General features: G+C 58.1%; 1 protein-coding gene across 1 annotated transcript in view; it reads left to right on the plus strand.

The window, feature by feature from the left end:
• Window positions 1–11,852, plus strand: part of MGAT3 (beta-1,4-mannosyl-glycoprotein 4-beta-N-acetylglucosaminyltransferase) — a 32,359-nt gene extending 20,507 nt beyond the window's left edge. The window contains exon 2 of the mRNA XM_081083139.1: window positions 7,429–11,852. Coding sequence (XP_080939265.1) covers window positions 7,430–9,031 — 1,602 coding nt within the window. The 5' untranslated portion in view covers window position 7,429 and the 3' untranslated portion in view covers window positions 9,032–11,852. The remainder of the gene's footprint in view (window positions 1–7,428) is intronic.
• The last annotated feature ends 2,220 nt before the right edge of the window (window positions 11,853–14,072 follow it).

Below are 14,072 nucleotides of genomic sequence, written 5' to 3' on the forward strand. Positions count from 1 at the left end.
AGGGAGCATAGAAGTCACGACGCTGCCTTCTGATCCGGAGCCGCCGACTTCCCCGCTTGATCCTAAGGAAGGACCCGGAAGCAATAGCAGGAGCCCCGGGAGGTGGATTCAGGCGCCAGGAGGACTCTGGCAGCCCAAGGGCTCGGAAGGAGTGGCTCTCAGGATTGGACAGACAGAAGTCAAGGGGGCACTTGGCAGGGACACTGGCCTGGGCAAAGGCTGGACAATATTCTTACTTGAGGGCCCTTCAGACCCTGGGAGAGGAGTCTGACCCCTCCGTGGGGCTCCAGACACCCCAGGTTCTGGCCTCAGGTTGGGATGAGTCACTGAGAAATGCCCAGGAAGGTGGTGGGTGCCAGTTGGTGGTGAGGAGCCCTACAGCTGGCCTAGCTTTCACAGAGCTGCCAGGAACCAGGCCTGGCGTGTTCAGTCGGGTCATCTCCTTTTGCTCATCTGGCAGGAAACCCAAATGGAAGGAAAGACACAGGCATTTTAGAGCATCTACCAAGTGCCAAGCTCCATGCAGGTGTTTTGACACCTGAGCTCATCCAGATCACCCACAGGACTGTGGGGAGAGGATGATATCTTCATTTGAAGACAGGCTCAGAGAGGCGAAGTAACTTGCTTGAGGACACACAGCTCGTAAGTTACAGTGCTGGGACTCACACCAAATCCTCCTGACTTTGAGGAACACTGGCAGCCAAGATTTACTGAGCACCTACTGTGTGCACAGGCCCCGTTACTAGTCCGTGGCCTGGATTAACCAATTTGATCCTCACAGTAACCCTGAGACGGAGAGTGCTATACCCCCATTTTATTTAGAGGGGAACTGAGCATAGGGAGGTGGAGTGACTTGCCAAGGTCAGAGACAGTGTTCGGGTCCGACACTAACCATGGGCCTACTCTGTCTTGGGCGCTGTTGGGCAGCAGAGTTGGCTGCAACGAGGCACCTCCTGCCTCCCTCAGGTTACGTGGGCAGGACCGGTGGGGTGGCAGGTGAGCACAGGGAGGTGGGCTTCAGCTCAAAGTCAAGATGCCCTCAAGCAAATGAGCTCTAGGAGAGGTGGTGAGGGCCCATCCGCAGTGCTCCCAGGGTGGGGGGTTTCGACGGGCACGTTCCTGCCCAGGAGTGGAGACCGAGGGGGTGGGCTGGTCTCTGAGATGTTCCCCTATTGACAGAGCGCCCTGAGCACCTACCAGGGCTTGGACCTGTCCCTGCAGGACAGGCCACAGGGCCCCCTTCTCCCAGCTGGAGGAGTTGAGTGCCCAAGGCTGTCCCAGAGATGAGGACGCCAGGCCTCAGGTTCCCCAGGCAGGTGAGGAAGGGGCCAGGAGTTGGCCCACAGGGAACATGGCCATGAGCTGCTGAACCACAGAGGAGGCCGCCTCAGGGCACCCCTAGGACTGAGCTAGGACCCTGGTCAGCGCAGGCGAGCTCAGGACCATGGATAGCACCCCTGTGACAGCTGTCGGGGTTGTCTGCACTGGAGGCTGCTGCCCGCCTGGCCAGCTCGACCACTCACAGCCTCAGCCTCCAGGGAGCACCTGTCTCCTCTCACCAGGGCCCCCACTGGACTCAGCCTGAGCCCCACCCTGCATCATACTGTGCCATGGGGTTTAGGCTCATCTGCTTCCCTCCTCACTCCATCAGTCTTCCAAGCAGAGCCAACGGGATCAGGGGGAAGAGGGGGGAAGGAAGAAAATCGCCCAGCTGGGACCCTCCGGGTGGGCACAGCCACAGCGGGCTGTGAGGCTGCGAGTCAGCACAGGAGGCGGCGGCCCAGGGTGGGCTGGTCCTGCTGCCATCCTGGGTCAGGGTCAGCATCAGCCTCCCTCCTCCATGATTATCTGGCCACCAGGAAGCACCTGGCCCATCCCCACCACCTTCACCCCCTCCACCCCCTCAGATAGGAGACCCAGCCCCTGGGGCTGGGGGAAACTCACGGATTATGTGGGGGTCCCTCTACGGACCTTTGCCCGGCTGCTCCTCCCCCGCCCAGGCGCTCTGCTCTCTGCCAGGCTGGCAGCAGCAGCAGCAGCCAGAGGAACTAAAGCTCATTGACCCTCAGGGTGTGCGTGGCACTTTACGTGATGATCACCGAGTCCTTGTATAGTTGAGAAAGGGAGGCGCAGGGAAGTTTTCAGCCCACCCGAGGCCACACAGGAAGCGGCAGAGCCGGGATTGGGGCCGGGCAGCCTGGTTCCAGAATGGGCGCATGGAAGCAGCGGGGTGCTTTTGAGGAGGCGAGGGTCTATCCTGCTGCCGGGAGACAGACATCAGGGGAGATGACACTGGGTTGTCTTCCTTCGTCACCAGTGGACACTTTGTAGGACCCTGTCGCCCACTTGGGTTGAAGTTGGCAGATGGAAGGGGCTCAGGACAGCTTTCCCACTGGATTAAATCCCACTGTTAACCCCACAGAATCGAGTCTGACCCTTAGGGATTGTGTGACACTGAGCAAGTTAGAGCATCTCTCCGGCCTCAGTCTCCTCATCTGTGAAATGGGATGACAGTGGTACCTGCTTCGTGCTGGGAGGATTCAGTGAGGTTGTGTTTAGAACGTGCTTAGGACAGCAGCTGGGCTGTGCCAGTGACGGTTAGCTCTATGGTTCCGCCTGATGTTTCTCCGTGACGCTTTACAATGGACGCAGAAATGCTGCTGGCCAGGCCCAGGCTGGCTCCATGGCCACCTGCGCTGGGGAGGGGCACCGTCTCGGCTGTAAGGAGGGACACAGGCACTGGCTTGGGAACGTGACTTATGTTCAAGTCTTGAGTATCTACTTAGTGTCATTGGGGAAAGTCTCATCAGCTTTCTTTTTTTCTTTTTTTAAAATATGTTTTATTGATTTTTTACAGCGAGGAAGGGAGAGGGATAGAGAATTAGGAACATCGATGAGAGAGGAACATCGATCAGCTGCCTCCTGCACACCCCCCACTGGGGATATGCCCGCAACCAAGGTACATGCCCTTGACTGGAATCGAACCCGGGACTCTTTGGTCCGCAGGCCAATGCTCTATCCACTGAGCCAAACCGGTCAGGGCTCATCGGCTTTCTGAGCCTCAGTTTCCCCATCTGTGGAAACAAAGCCCTTACAATGACCTTCCAGCGTGGTTGAGACTTAGTGAGACCCTAGTTCCCAATGCTTATTTGTTTATTCCATTTCCTACTTATCTGCCTCTCAGTCAAGAAATGTATTGAAGCCGTGGCCAGTGTTGGTAAGTGGTTAGAGCATCAACCTGCACACCAAAGGGTCTTGAGTTCAACTCCTGGTCAAGGGCATATACCTGGGTTTCGGGTTTGTTCCCCGCCCCCAGTAGGGTGCATGCGGAAGGCAACCAATCATTGTGTCTCTCTCACATCAATGTTTCTCTCTCTCTCTTCCCTTCTCCCCCCTTCCTTCCATTTTCTCTAAAAATCAATGGAAAAAATATCCTTGGGTGAGAATTTTAAAAAACTTACTTGAAACACTTACCAAAACACAGGAAGATAAGATAAAAAGCAATCAGGCCAGGAAGAATGAGAGTTTAAAAAATACGGCCCTGACTGGTGTGGCTCGGTTGGTTGAGCATCGTCCTGTGCACCACGAGGTTCTGGTTCGATCCCTGGTCAGGGCACATGCCCAGGCTGCGGGCTCAGTCCCTGGTTGGGGCATGTACAGGAGGCAACCAACAGAGGTTTCTCTCTCACACCGATGCTTCTCTCTCTCCCACTCCCTCTCCCTTCCTCTCTCAAATCAATAAAAACATATTTTTAAAAAGTACAGGCAGCTGTGAGTGAAGGTGTCCCAGAAAATGCAGTTTATGAGGCACTGACCTCCTCTGAGCCGACCACTGTGCACGTCTGAGCTTCCTGGCAGCCCAAGTGGCCTCCCTCCGAAGGCCCCAGGGAGCCAGCGGGGGGAGATCCCAGGCATTGGCGTCTGTCCTCGAAGGCACCGCTGGCCAGGGGTCACCAGGTCCTAAAGGCCAGCCTGGCCAGGGGAGTCGGGTCACTGTGACCTCGGGGGTCCAGGTGCCCCCTTTGGGAAAAGCAGGGTGGTCACTTGCCTCCCCGAGTGTCTTCCCTGCCAAGGCCTCTGTTCGCTGTTGCCCGGGGATTTAGTCCTGGCCCCGCCCTGCGCTGCCCTCCACAGCTCCAGCCCAGTTCACTGCAGCCAGGGCAGGGGTTGGGGTGTGCCCTGCAGAGGCAGGTCCCACGTAGGGGGCCAGTCTGTCCCAGCCATCGGGGCTCCCTTGCCGGGTCCTGAGCCCCTGAGGTGGGCCACTCTGGAGGCTTCTGCTGTGCTGACCTCAGTCTGCAGTTGCCTTTGACCCGGGCCCTGCCATGGCAACAGCCCCCCGCCTGCCTTTATTGGGCCTCGCCCACTGCCCCTGCACTCATTCTGCTGGCTGGCCTGCCTGCTCGCACTCCCCCAGAGCAGGGCTGGAGTCCATTGTGGAGCCCAGAGACCCACTTCAAAATGCTGCCGAGGAGCGGCCCCTCCCGCCTTCCCTCCTCTGCCCTGGGACAGCTGACGCTCAGCGGCGGTGAGGCCCCTGCCCCCTGTGGTCCTGCTGCCTGCAGTCCGCGGTGCTGGCCGCTGTGGACAGGCTCCGGGAAGGGCGGCGTTTAAACGGAACACGATGGGGCCTCTGGACGGCACAGGTACTGCTCGGCCCGGGGTTGGCGACTCGACTGTTCCTGACGGCCTGCTAGGAGCCGCCGAGGGCAGCACAGGACTCAGGGCCACCCAGGCTCACGCCCAGCTTTGTAGCTTTGAGCAGGTCCCCGAAGCCCCTCGCTTCCCTCCTTTATAAAATGAAAGGATTGGAGGAGATGGTCCTTAAAATTTGTTCGAGATCAAACATTCATGATCCTGTGCCTTGTGACCATGTAGCTCAGAGCCTTGGAGCCTTCTAGCCGTGAGCACTGAAAGGATGAACGTTTGCCCTGGCTGGTGTGGCTCAGTGGGTTGAGCGTTGCCCGTGCATGGAAAGGTCACCAGTCCCATTCCCGGTCGGGACACATGCCCGGGTTTCGGGTTCGATCCCCGGTCGTGATGCGTACAGAAGGCAACTGATGTTTCTCTCTCACATCACTGTTTCTCTTTCCCTCTCCCTTCCTCTCTCTCTAAAATCAAAAAAAAAATTTTGAAAACGGAAGTAACGGAAGTTTGGTGCACTCTTCCTCTCAGGAGCACACGTGCCCTTGCCGTCCCCACTCCTTCCCCCAGAGTTACCTCTGCCTTTCCCTCTCCCAGCTCCCAGGCCCGCCCTTTGCTTCTGTCACTTGTTTCCTGAGCCCACACAGCCCAGCTGGCTCCCTTCTATTACCTCTTGAACTTGCTAAATAAACTTGCTCTTATCATTTTGGGGGAGGGGAACGAACGTTTCCTGGGCACCCAAGCATACCCAGAGCTCTATCCATTTCACAGATGTGGAAACTGAGGCTCAGAATGCTAAGAGCCTTGCGTAAGATCACAGTAGTCTAAAGCTAAGTGCATATTTTTCCACTGTTCCCTGCTGTCCTCCAAGCTAGGAAGTGAAAGGGAGGGTATGACAGGAGGACACTGAAATGACTCAGAACCAGAGAATAAGTAGCCACAGGAAGGAACTTTAAAAAAAAAATGTTTATCCTCACTCAAGGACATGTCCATTGATTCTAGAGAGAGAGGGAGAGAGAGAGAGGGAGAGAGAGGGAGGAACATCTATGTGAGGTAGAAACGGATTGGTTGCCTCCTGCACGTACCCCTACCTGGGATCAAACCGACAGCCTAGACATGTGCCCCGACTGAGAACCGAACCCGCAGCCTTCCAGTGTATGAGGCGACACGCCACCCAACCACAGCACGGCAGAGAGAACGTTCTAGGTGTAAGGACTGTGCCCTATCACCGGGACCTGTGGAAGGAGAAACGAAGACACCAGATGCCAAAGGCCAGGTTTCTTTCCCAGCCCCTCCTGTGACTTGGTGGGTCACCCCAAGCAGGTCGCTGGTCCCACTCAGTGAAATGGGTATAACCTACCGCCCTGGGCTCAAGGACAGAAGGAGCCAGACTGGCCCAGCCGGTGTGCAGGAGGCAGCCAATCACTGAGGTCTCTCTCATCGATGTTTCTCTCTATCCCTCTCCCTTCCTCTTTCTCTAAAAATCAAATGTTTTCTTTAAAAACATTTTAAAAAGAAATGAGCCAGATTGTTATCGTCAGTGCTCGCTGCTGCACAGGCTCATTCAGGAGATGTACATCAAATCGAGTGTGGAGTTTAGTTCATAGCAACGTGCCGTTTCCGTCTCCTCGTTGTGACAAGTGTGTGTGGTGATGTAAGATGCCAGCCCTGGGGAGACAGAAGGAGTGTAAGGGGACTCTCTGTACTATCTTCGCAACTTTTCTGATAAACTACAAATAATCTAAAATAGAAAGGCTACTTACATTGTAAAAAATATTTTTCTGAGGCCCTCCACAGCCATAACGAATTGATAAATTAGACTGTGTGAATAGAGAATGGTTATATTCATGAATCACTCATGAATAGAGTGATTCATTCAAAAGAACCATGGAATATTATGTAGGATTTAAAAGGAAATGGTCACTTTATTTCTACTGATCTGAAAATCTCTTTATTATTGATTGAGGGGAAAAAATTTGATTAGACTTAGTGTCCAATATTTAAGAAAACTATTAAACCAAGAACAGAAAAATTGCATCTTAAAGCCAGCGATACACCTCTAATAGCTGAGATGATTTATGCCTGGAGATCAGTCTAGTGGGAGGCACGGGGTAATGAGGGGAACTTTTACTTGATTTTATTCTTTAAATATGTTAGAACTAAATGTCATCCCTCGAGACCTGTGAGTTTTTTCAATGAAAAGGCATTCAAAAGACTTGTCACTATTCCACAAGAAAAGGTAGGACAGGTAGAAAGAACGAACGAACAAACAAGAACATGGCCCTGGGCGGCGCAAAGCAGGGCCCCCAAGTCTGCAGCCTGCTCCCCTCTCCTTTGGGGCTCGTAAGCCCCCTGGGGAGACTGCACTGCAGGGTTGAGCTTTTCCCAGGATGCATTTTGTTCCTGGAGCAATGCAGCTGGTGCAGGTGGGGTGGGGTGGGCCGGGCCGGGTGGCAGGTGCGGCTGCAGAGGCAGGATGTGGGTGACCTGGTGGTCTCTGGGGGAAGCGCTGTGGGAGCAGAGGGAGGTCCTGAACCAGGAGGGCAGTTTCTGTGGTACTGCGGACGCCAGGGGTACTGGGTACAGCAAGGTGGACCAGCAGGCTTGATGCCTGGGGGGTCAGGAAGTGATTGCATGTAGGGTCCCCAGCAACTGGCCAGGACATTCACAAACACGGTGGCAGCAAAGGCCTGGTCATGTCCGGCTCCTAGAAGGGCCTCCGGTTCCCCTGCCCCGGGAATGAATGCAGACCCCTGACCTGCCTGCTCTCCCTCTTCCCTGCAGGATGAAGATGAGACGCTACAAGCTCTTTCTCATGTTCTGTATGGCCGGCCTGTGCCTCATCTCCTTCCTGCACTTCTTTAAGACCCTGTCCTACGTCACCTTCCCCAGAGAACTGGCCTCCCTCAGCCCTAACCTCCTGTCCAGCTTCTTCTGGAACAATGCCCCCGTCACGCCCCAGGCCAGCCCAGAGCCGGGGAGCCCCGACCTGCTGCGTACCCCACTCTATTCTCACTCGCCCCTGCTCCAGCCGCTGCCCCCCAGCAAGGCCGCCGAGGAACTCCACCGCATGGACTTCGTGCTCCCCGAGGACACCACCGAGTATTTCGTCCGCACCAAAGCCGGGGGTGTCTGCTTCAAACCGGGCACCAAGGTGCTGGAGAAGCCCCCGTCGGGGCGGCCAGAGGAGAAGACGGAGGGGGGCGATGGCTCATCTGCCCGCGGCCCAGCCCGGCACCTGCTGAGCGCCCGGGAGCGCACGGGGGGCCGGGGCACGCGGCGCAAGTGGGTGGAGTGCGTGTGCCTGCCGGGCTGGCACGGGCCCAGCTGCGGGGTGCCCACCGTGGTGCAGTACTCCAACCTGCCCACCAAGGAGCGCCTGGTGCCCAGGGAGGTGCCGCGGCGCGTCATCAACGCCATCAACGTCAACCACGAGTTCGACCTGCTGGACGTGCGCTTCCACGAGCTGGGCGACGTGGTGGACGCCTTCGTGGTGTGCGAGTCCAACTTCACGGCCTACGGGGAGCCCCGGCCGCTCAAGTTCCGGGAGATGCTGACCAACGGCACGTTCGAGTACATCCGGCACAAGGTGCTGTACGTCTTCCTGGACCACTTCCCGCCGGGCGGGCGGCAGGACGGCTGGATTGCCGACGACTACCTGCGCACCTTCCTCACCCAGGACGGCCTGGCGCGGCTGCGCAACCTGCGGCCCGACGACGTGTTCATCATCGACGACGCGGACGAGATCCCCGCGCGCGACGGCGTGCTCTTCCTCAAGCTCTACGACGGCTGGACCGAGCCCTTCGCCTTCCACATGCGCAAGTCCCTCTACGGCTTCTTCTGGAAGCAGCCGGGCACCCTGGAGGTGGTGTCGGGCTGCACCGTGGACATGCTGCGCTCGGTGTACGGGCTGGACGGCATCCGCCTGCGCCGCCGCCAGTACTACACGATGCCCGCCTTCCGGCAGTACGAGAACCGCACGGGCCACATCCTGGTGCAGTGGTCGCTGGGCAGCCCCCTGCACTTCGCCGGCTGGCACTGCTCCTGGTGCTTCACCCCCGAGGGCATCTACTTCAAGCTCGTGTCTGCCCAGAACGGGGACTTCCCGCGCTGGGGCGACTATGAGGACAAGCGGGACCTCAATTACATCCGGAGCCTGATCCGCACGGGGGGCTGGTTCGACGGCACGCAGCAGGAGTACCCGCCGGCCGACCCCAGCGAGCACATGTACGCCCCGAAGTACCTGCTGCAGAACTACAACCAGTTCCGCTACCTGCTGGACAACCCCTACCAGGGGCCCAGGAGCACGGCCGCAGGGGGGCCGCGGAGCAGGGGCTCGGAGGGAAGGCCCCCCGCCAGGGCCAAGTCGGACGCGGTGGAAGGCTAAGGTGGCGCGGTGTTTAGGGCCAGTGGCAGGGCAGGGGTGCGACTGCCCTCCTGTCATCTTCCTGCCTCCTGACCTCGGGGGTCTTGAGAGAGGGGACCGGAAGTGGATGCTGGGAGACTCTTCCCTGTCCAAGTCCTGGTGGATCAGGGGTCAGGCCTGTGACCTCAAAAACCGTCACTCCTCATGGTGAGAGGGGACCCTGACCGTCCCGCCCTCCAAGCGAGCTGTGCCAGGAGGTGCCGCGGAGGGTGCAGGATGGTAACTGGGTGGCCGGGGTGGGTGGGAAGGAGCTGCAGGAGCTCCTGGTGGCCCGCGGGAGCTGCTGTGTGAAAGGCGTGCCGGGAGGTCCCCAGCTCTGTAAATAGTTGCATTTGGGCCCAGGCGGAAGCGGGGACGCCAGGGAAGGAGGGTGTGGAAAACAGCATCCAGCTGAGAGGTGGCCCAGAGTCCTCGGAAGTGCTGGGCCAGGAGCCGCAAGTGCTGGGCCAGGAGCCGAGGACCTCCAGCCGCCTCCCCTCAGGGCAGAGGCTCCTGAGCTGACAGGCGGGGGCCTGGCGAAGCCGGGGGGGCCTTTCAGTTCTGAACCTGGCGTTGATGTCCCTTCTTACTTTTTATCTTTCCGTCTAGTGGGCTCCCACTTGGTCCTCGCAAGGCCAGGAGTCCAGTACTCAGGGTGGGAGGGGACATCAGCCAGCCTAGTAGGTCAGACAGGGGTGCCCCGCACCCCTTCCTGCCGGAATCCCCAGCCCCAGCTCTCCACTGTCTCAGGTGGAGTTACCCTGTACCCCTTCTTGGTGTTGGCTAGGGGCCAGAAGAGCCCCGAGGCTGTGCCATCTCCTGCCCTTAGTGTGCCCCACGGGGGCAGGAGATGTATTCATTAAAGTAGCTTCTAAGCTGCTGTAATGGAAAGACCCCGAAATACAGTGGTTTAAGCAAGACAGAAGCTTGTGTCTAATTTAACTGTCTGGAGGGAGATGGTCTGGATCGAGTAGGGCAGCTCTGCCTCCTCAGACACACCGTCCAGCTCTGGACAGAGTGGTTGCTCCAGTTCCACCATCACGTGCATCCGAGCCCGGGGGGAGCAGAGGGAAGCACGGAAACACACACCCTTTCCTGTCAACGGCGTGAGCCAGAGATGGCAAAGCTGCTGCTGACCGCAGCGTGCTGGTCAGGACTTAGTCACATGACCACAGTAGCTGCAAGGGAAGCTGGGCCTCCACGTGCCCAGCCTCAGCCTGGTTCTCTTCTTCCAGGAAGGGGGGGGGGGGTGGATACAGGGGACAAGGAGCACAGGGGGAGGGAAAGAGAGGGTAGAAATGACTGTCGGAGTCATAAGATCCTCCTCTCACATTGGAGCTCCTGGAACAACCTGCTCCTGCCCCCTCACTGCCAGCGCAGGGCTGGGGTGCAGTGAGAGTGTCGTCATGGGGAGGAGGGGAGACCCCCTCTCCAAGGCCCCATTGGATGCTCACCAGGGATGCCAGGAGGCAGAGGCTGCCTGTGGAACGTACATGTTGGTGCGCGTGTGTGTATTTATGGGCATGGGTGCATGCTTGTGTGTACTTGTATGTGTCTGTGTCGGTGTGTCCCTGTACATAGATGCTTGTGTGTGGGTGTGGGAGCAGGGTCCAGGCGCTTCCTGGGATCTGGGGCCTGTGGCCATGCCTCCTGCAGCTCCCCAAAATGACTGAGGCAGAAAGCCCGTGGGGAGCCTGGAAACCAAGGCTGAAGGGGATGCAGGGTCCGTCTGTCCGTCTGTCTTTCAGTCCAAGAGATGAGAATCCTCCTGACCTGAGGGCTGTGCAGCTGAGCGCCCACTACCTCCAGCTGCTCTTGGCCCCAACCACATCTTTCCCCTCAGTGCCCTCTGGCCTCCAGCAGGGACTTCGGGTGTCTCCTGATGGGCCAGGGAGGAGGGTACGCCCTTTGCCACAGCTCTGTCTGGGGAAGTGCCCGGTGTGGGTGTGGTCTGGGGGCAGCCTCTGGTGGGCAGGAATGAAGAAGGCTGAGGGGGCTCTATTTCCTCCCCCCTCCGTCGGAGTTACAGCAGCCCCCTCTCTGATCCCGCGTGGGGCTGAGAGGCGGCTCAAGAAGTCAGCAGCCGCGGCTCACCCCTGGACAGGCAGTCTCAGGGCTCCTGAGTCATGCCTGAGGGCCAGCCCAGAAACCTCCTCGCCAACTGCCTCACCCACGGCCCTGGCTCCCTCCTGCTCCTGCGGATGCCCCTTCCCAGGCTGGCCTCCGCTCACCAGCTCAGGGGCAGGGGGAGAAGACATAGTTCAGACCAGCCAAGCCCTGTCTTTCCGTAGGCCCTGCCAAGTGGAGGCCTGGCCATTGGGTGGAGATGGCAGCTGTCAGAGGGGTGGGGGCCGGAGCATGGGGTTGAAGAGTTTTGCATATAATCACATCATACACTGGGAATTTGGGGGGTTGGGAGCCCTGGGCCACTCCCCCAATGTGAAGGGAAACCGAACTGTGAATGGGATACTGGTGCACCACTGGCCCTGTCCAGACAGCCTTCCCTGGAAACGCCTGCCCTGTGACTCCAGGAGGCCCAGCCCACCCCAGGTCGTGTCTGTTCCCAAGGACAGGTGTGGGGAGCTTTGGGGACACAGGTGACAATTGGCCTGGGGAGACAGGACTTGCCCAAGCAGGTAGCAGGGCCCTAGGAAAGGTATAATTTAAGGACACCATTATTTTTTTTGTAAGGGAAAATCAATATGTACATTCTGAAATCATTTTCTCTGTAAATGGTTGGATTTCATTTCACCCTTAAAGGGATGTTGAAGATAATATTAATAATAAAAACACCTACAAAGCCTGCGGAGTGTGCACTTGTGGCTGGTTCGCGGGGTGCGCTGGGGCAGGGAGGGCGGCATCTGTGGGGTGAGGGCCTCTCCAGGACCGGGTGCAGTTACCTCCACCAGCACCAGGGGGCAGCCTCCCCTCCCACTGACGGAGATAAACTGAGAAAGGGGAGGCTCTGGACGGAAGGAAGGAGAAGGGGGCCTGGGACTTCTGGGGGGTCGGGATGAAGACTGGGGTGCCTCTACCGAGAGGGCAGCAGCTCTCCCACAGCTGTGCTTGGGGCATCGAGACCAATGCGTCCACCTCCAGAGTTTCCCCCCTGTGCCTGTGGGTCCTAAGGATGTTGTGGCCTCTTCCCACTAGACACAGCCCCTTGATGGCCGGACAGGGCTGGACCTGTCATCCACCCTCAGGCAGGAGAAGGCGGCAGCCTCCAGGACCAGTCATCTCCTGTGGAGCTGACTGGGGACCGGAGCGGTGGTGGCGCCTGGAGCCTGGGGTGTGGGGGCTTCCTCTGGGGCCTGTGGGTACGGGCACTGTCCTGGGGAGAGGGCCCCTGGGCGTTTTCTAAGGAGAGTCTCAGAGATGGTGGGAATGGGCACGGGGAACTCCGCCCTTGTCCCCTGTGGGCTGGCCGTGCAGCCTCCGTGTTAGGTGGGGAGACCGAGGCCGGAGACGGGAAGGAGTGACCACAGAATTGGTGGCCAGAGCAGGGGCTGGGGCCTCCTGAGCCCTCACGAGGTGCCAAGCCCTTGGCATGGGGTTGGTGATGGGAGGGACCTCCTTGAGATTTTAGGAGACAGGGAATTGCCCAATTCAGGCCCAGTTCACCGTGACCACGTCCTGGGGCACAGGCTCCGGAGGGGGGTGCTCGATTTTACAAAGCCCTTAAAGGCCCCCTTGACGGCTAGCACTTAAAGCGATCTGGTTAGGATGCGTAGGAAGCAGTTTTGTTATTGCAAACCGAGTTCATCTCTCTGGAAGCCCCCGTGCCCATGCAGCTAGGCACGTGACCCCGCTCTGTGACAATCAGGCCTTTTGTCCGCCACCCACTGGTCCCACCCACCGTATCTGTGCCACCCCTTTTGCCACTGTTTGTCTTTCAATTCAATCCTACACTCAATGACTGACTGTTGGACAGCAGGCCCTGAGGAAGATGAAGAAATGGGCATGACATTTTCTGCCCTCCAGCAACTCAAAGCCGACTGGGAGTAGCCGGGGTTTCCCGACCTCAGCGCTGCTGACACTGTGGCCGGGTCATTCTTCATGTAGGGCTGTCCGTTCGAGGGTGGTTAACAGCGTCCCCGGCCCCTACCCACTGGACACCAGTAGCAGCCAATCCCCCAAGCGTGGCACCAACCATGTCTCCAGACATTACTAAATAATTGTCCCTTGGGGGGCAACGTCGCCCAGGCTGAGAACCACAGGAGGATGAGTGCCCAGCTGTTGAGCATCTACTGTAGACATGCCAGGCACTTTGTACAAGGACCTCATCTAATCCTGCGGGATAGACGATCGTGGTCATTGGAGGTCAGCTTTCCTCCTGTGGAATTTAATGGTATTGGGGGCGTCCCCCTGCTCTCCAGCCTGGGCGATGGGAGGTGGGGAGGCTAGGATTTAGGGAGATTAAGGTAGAATTGCTCCAAGGCACACAGCTCCCAGGCAGGATTTAGGACCAGGATTTAGGACCGCCCTTCTGACGGCGCTGCACTGCCCCCTAGTGGGAGGGCGAGGCACGCCGCTGCAGCGGCCACGCTTTCCTGTTTTCCTTCCTCTTCCCGTCGTCTCACTGGAGGCCACACTGGGTTCCAGGCAGCTTTACAGATGCTGCTGCAACAGGCAAACGTCTAAAGGCTAGAATCATGGGAAAGTATAATTACAAAAAACTCCAGCCTAGGAAGCAACAGAAAACGCAAAGGCAACGCCAGGGGCACGTCAAAGTGTTGAAGGTGCGGAGGAGAGGGGCACGTCCTCTTCTCGCTCTTAAGGTCGAGGGAGTGAAGGTTCCAGAACTTTCACAGGAAGTGGTGGGCTTTGGGATGAACAGCAGGCACCTCCGGGGCACCGGTCTTGTCTACAGCGTTCCCCACTTTTATGTCCCCAGCACTCTGCCTGGAGTGCTCCCCGGATCCTGCTGCACTGTGCTGACAGGATGTGCACAGTTCACCGTCCCTGGGCCTCTAACTTGTGTTGTTAGTGGTTTTAGTAGATGTTGACCCCAAAGACCCCGGCA

Source organism: Myotis nattereri (assembly GCF_964212035.1).
Source record: "Myotis nattereri genome assembly, chromosome: 2".
Taxonomy (NCBI): Eukaryota; Metazoa; Chordata; class Mammalia; order Chiroptera; family Vespertilionidae; genus Myotis; species Myotis nattereri.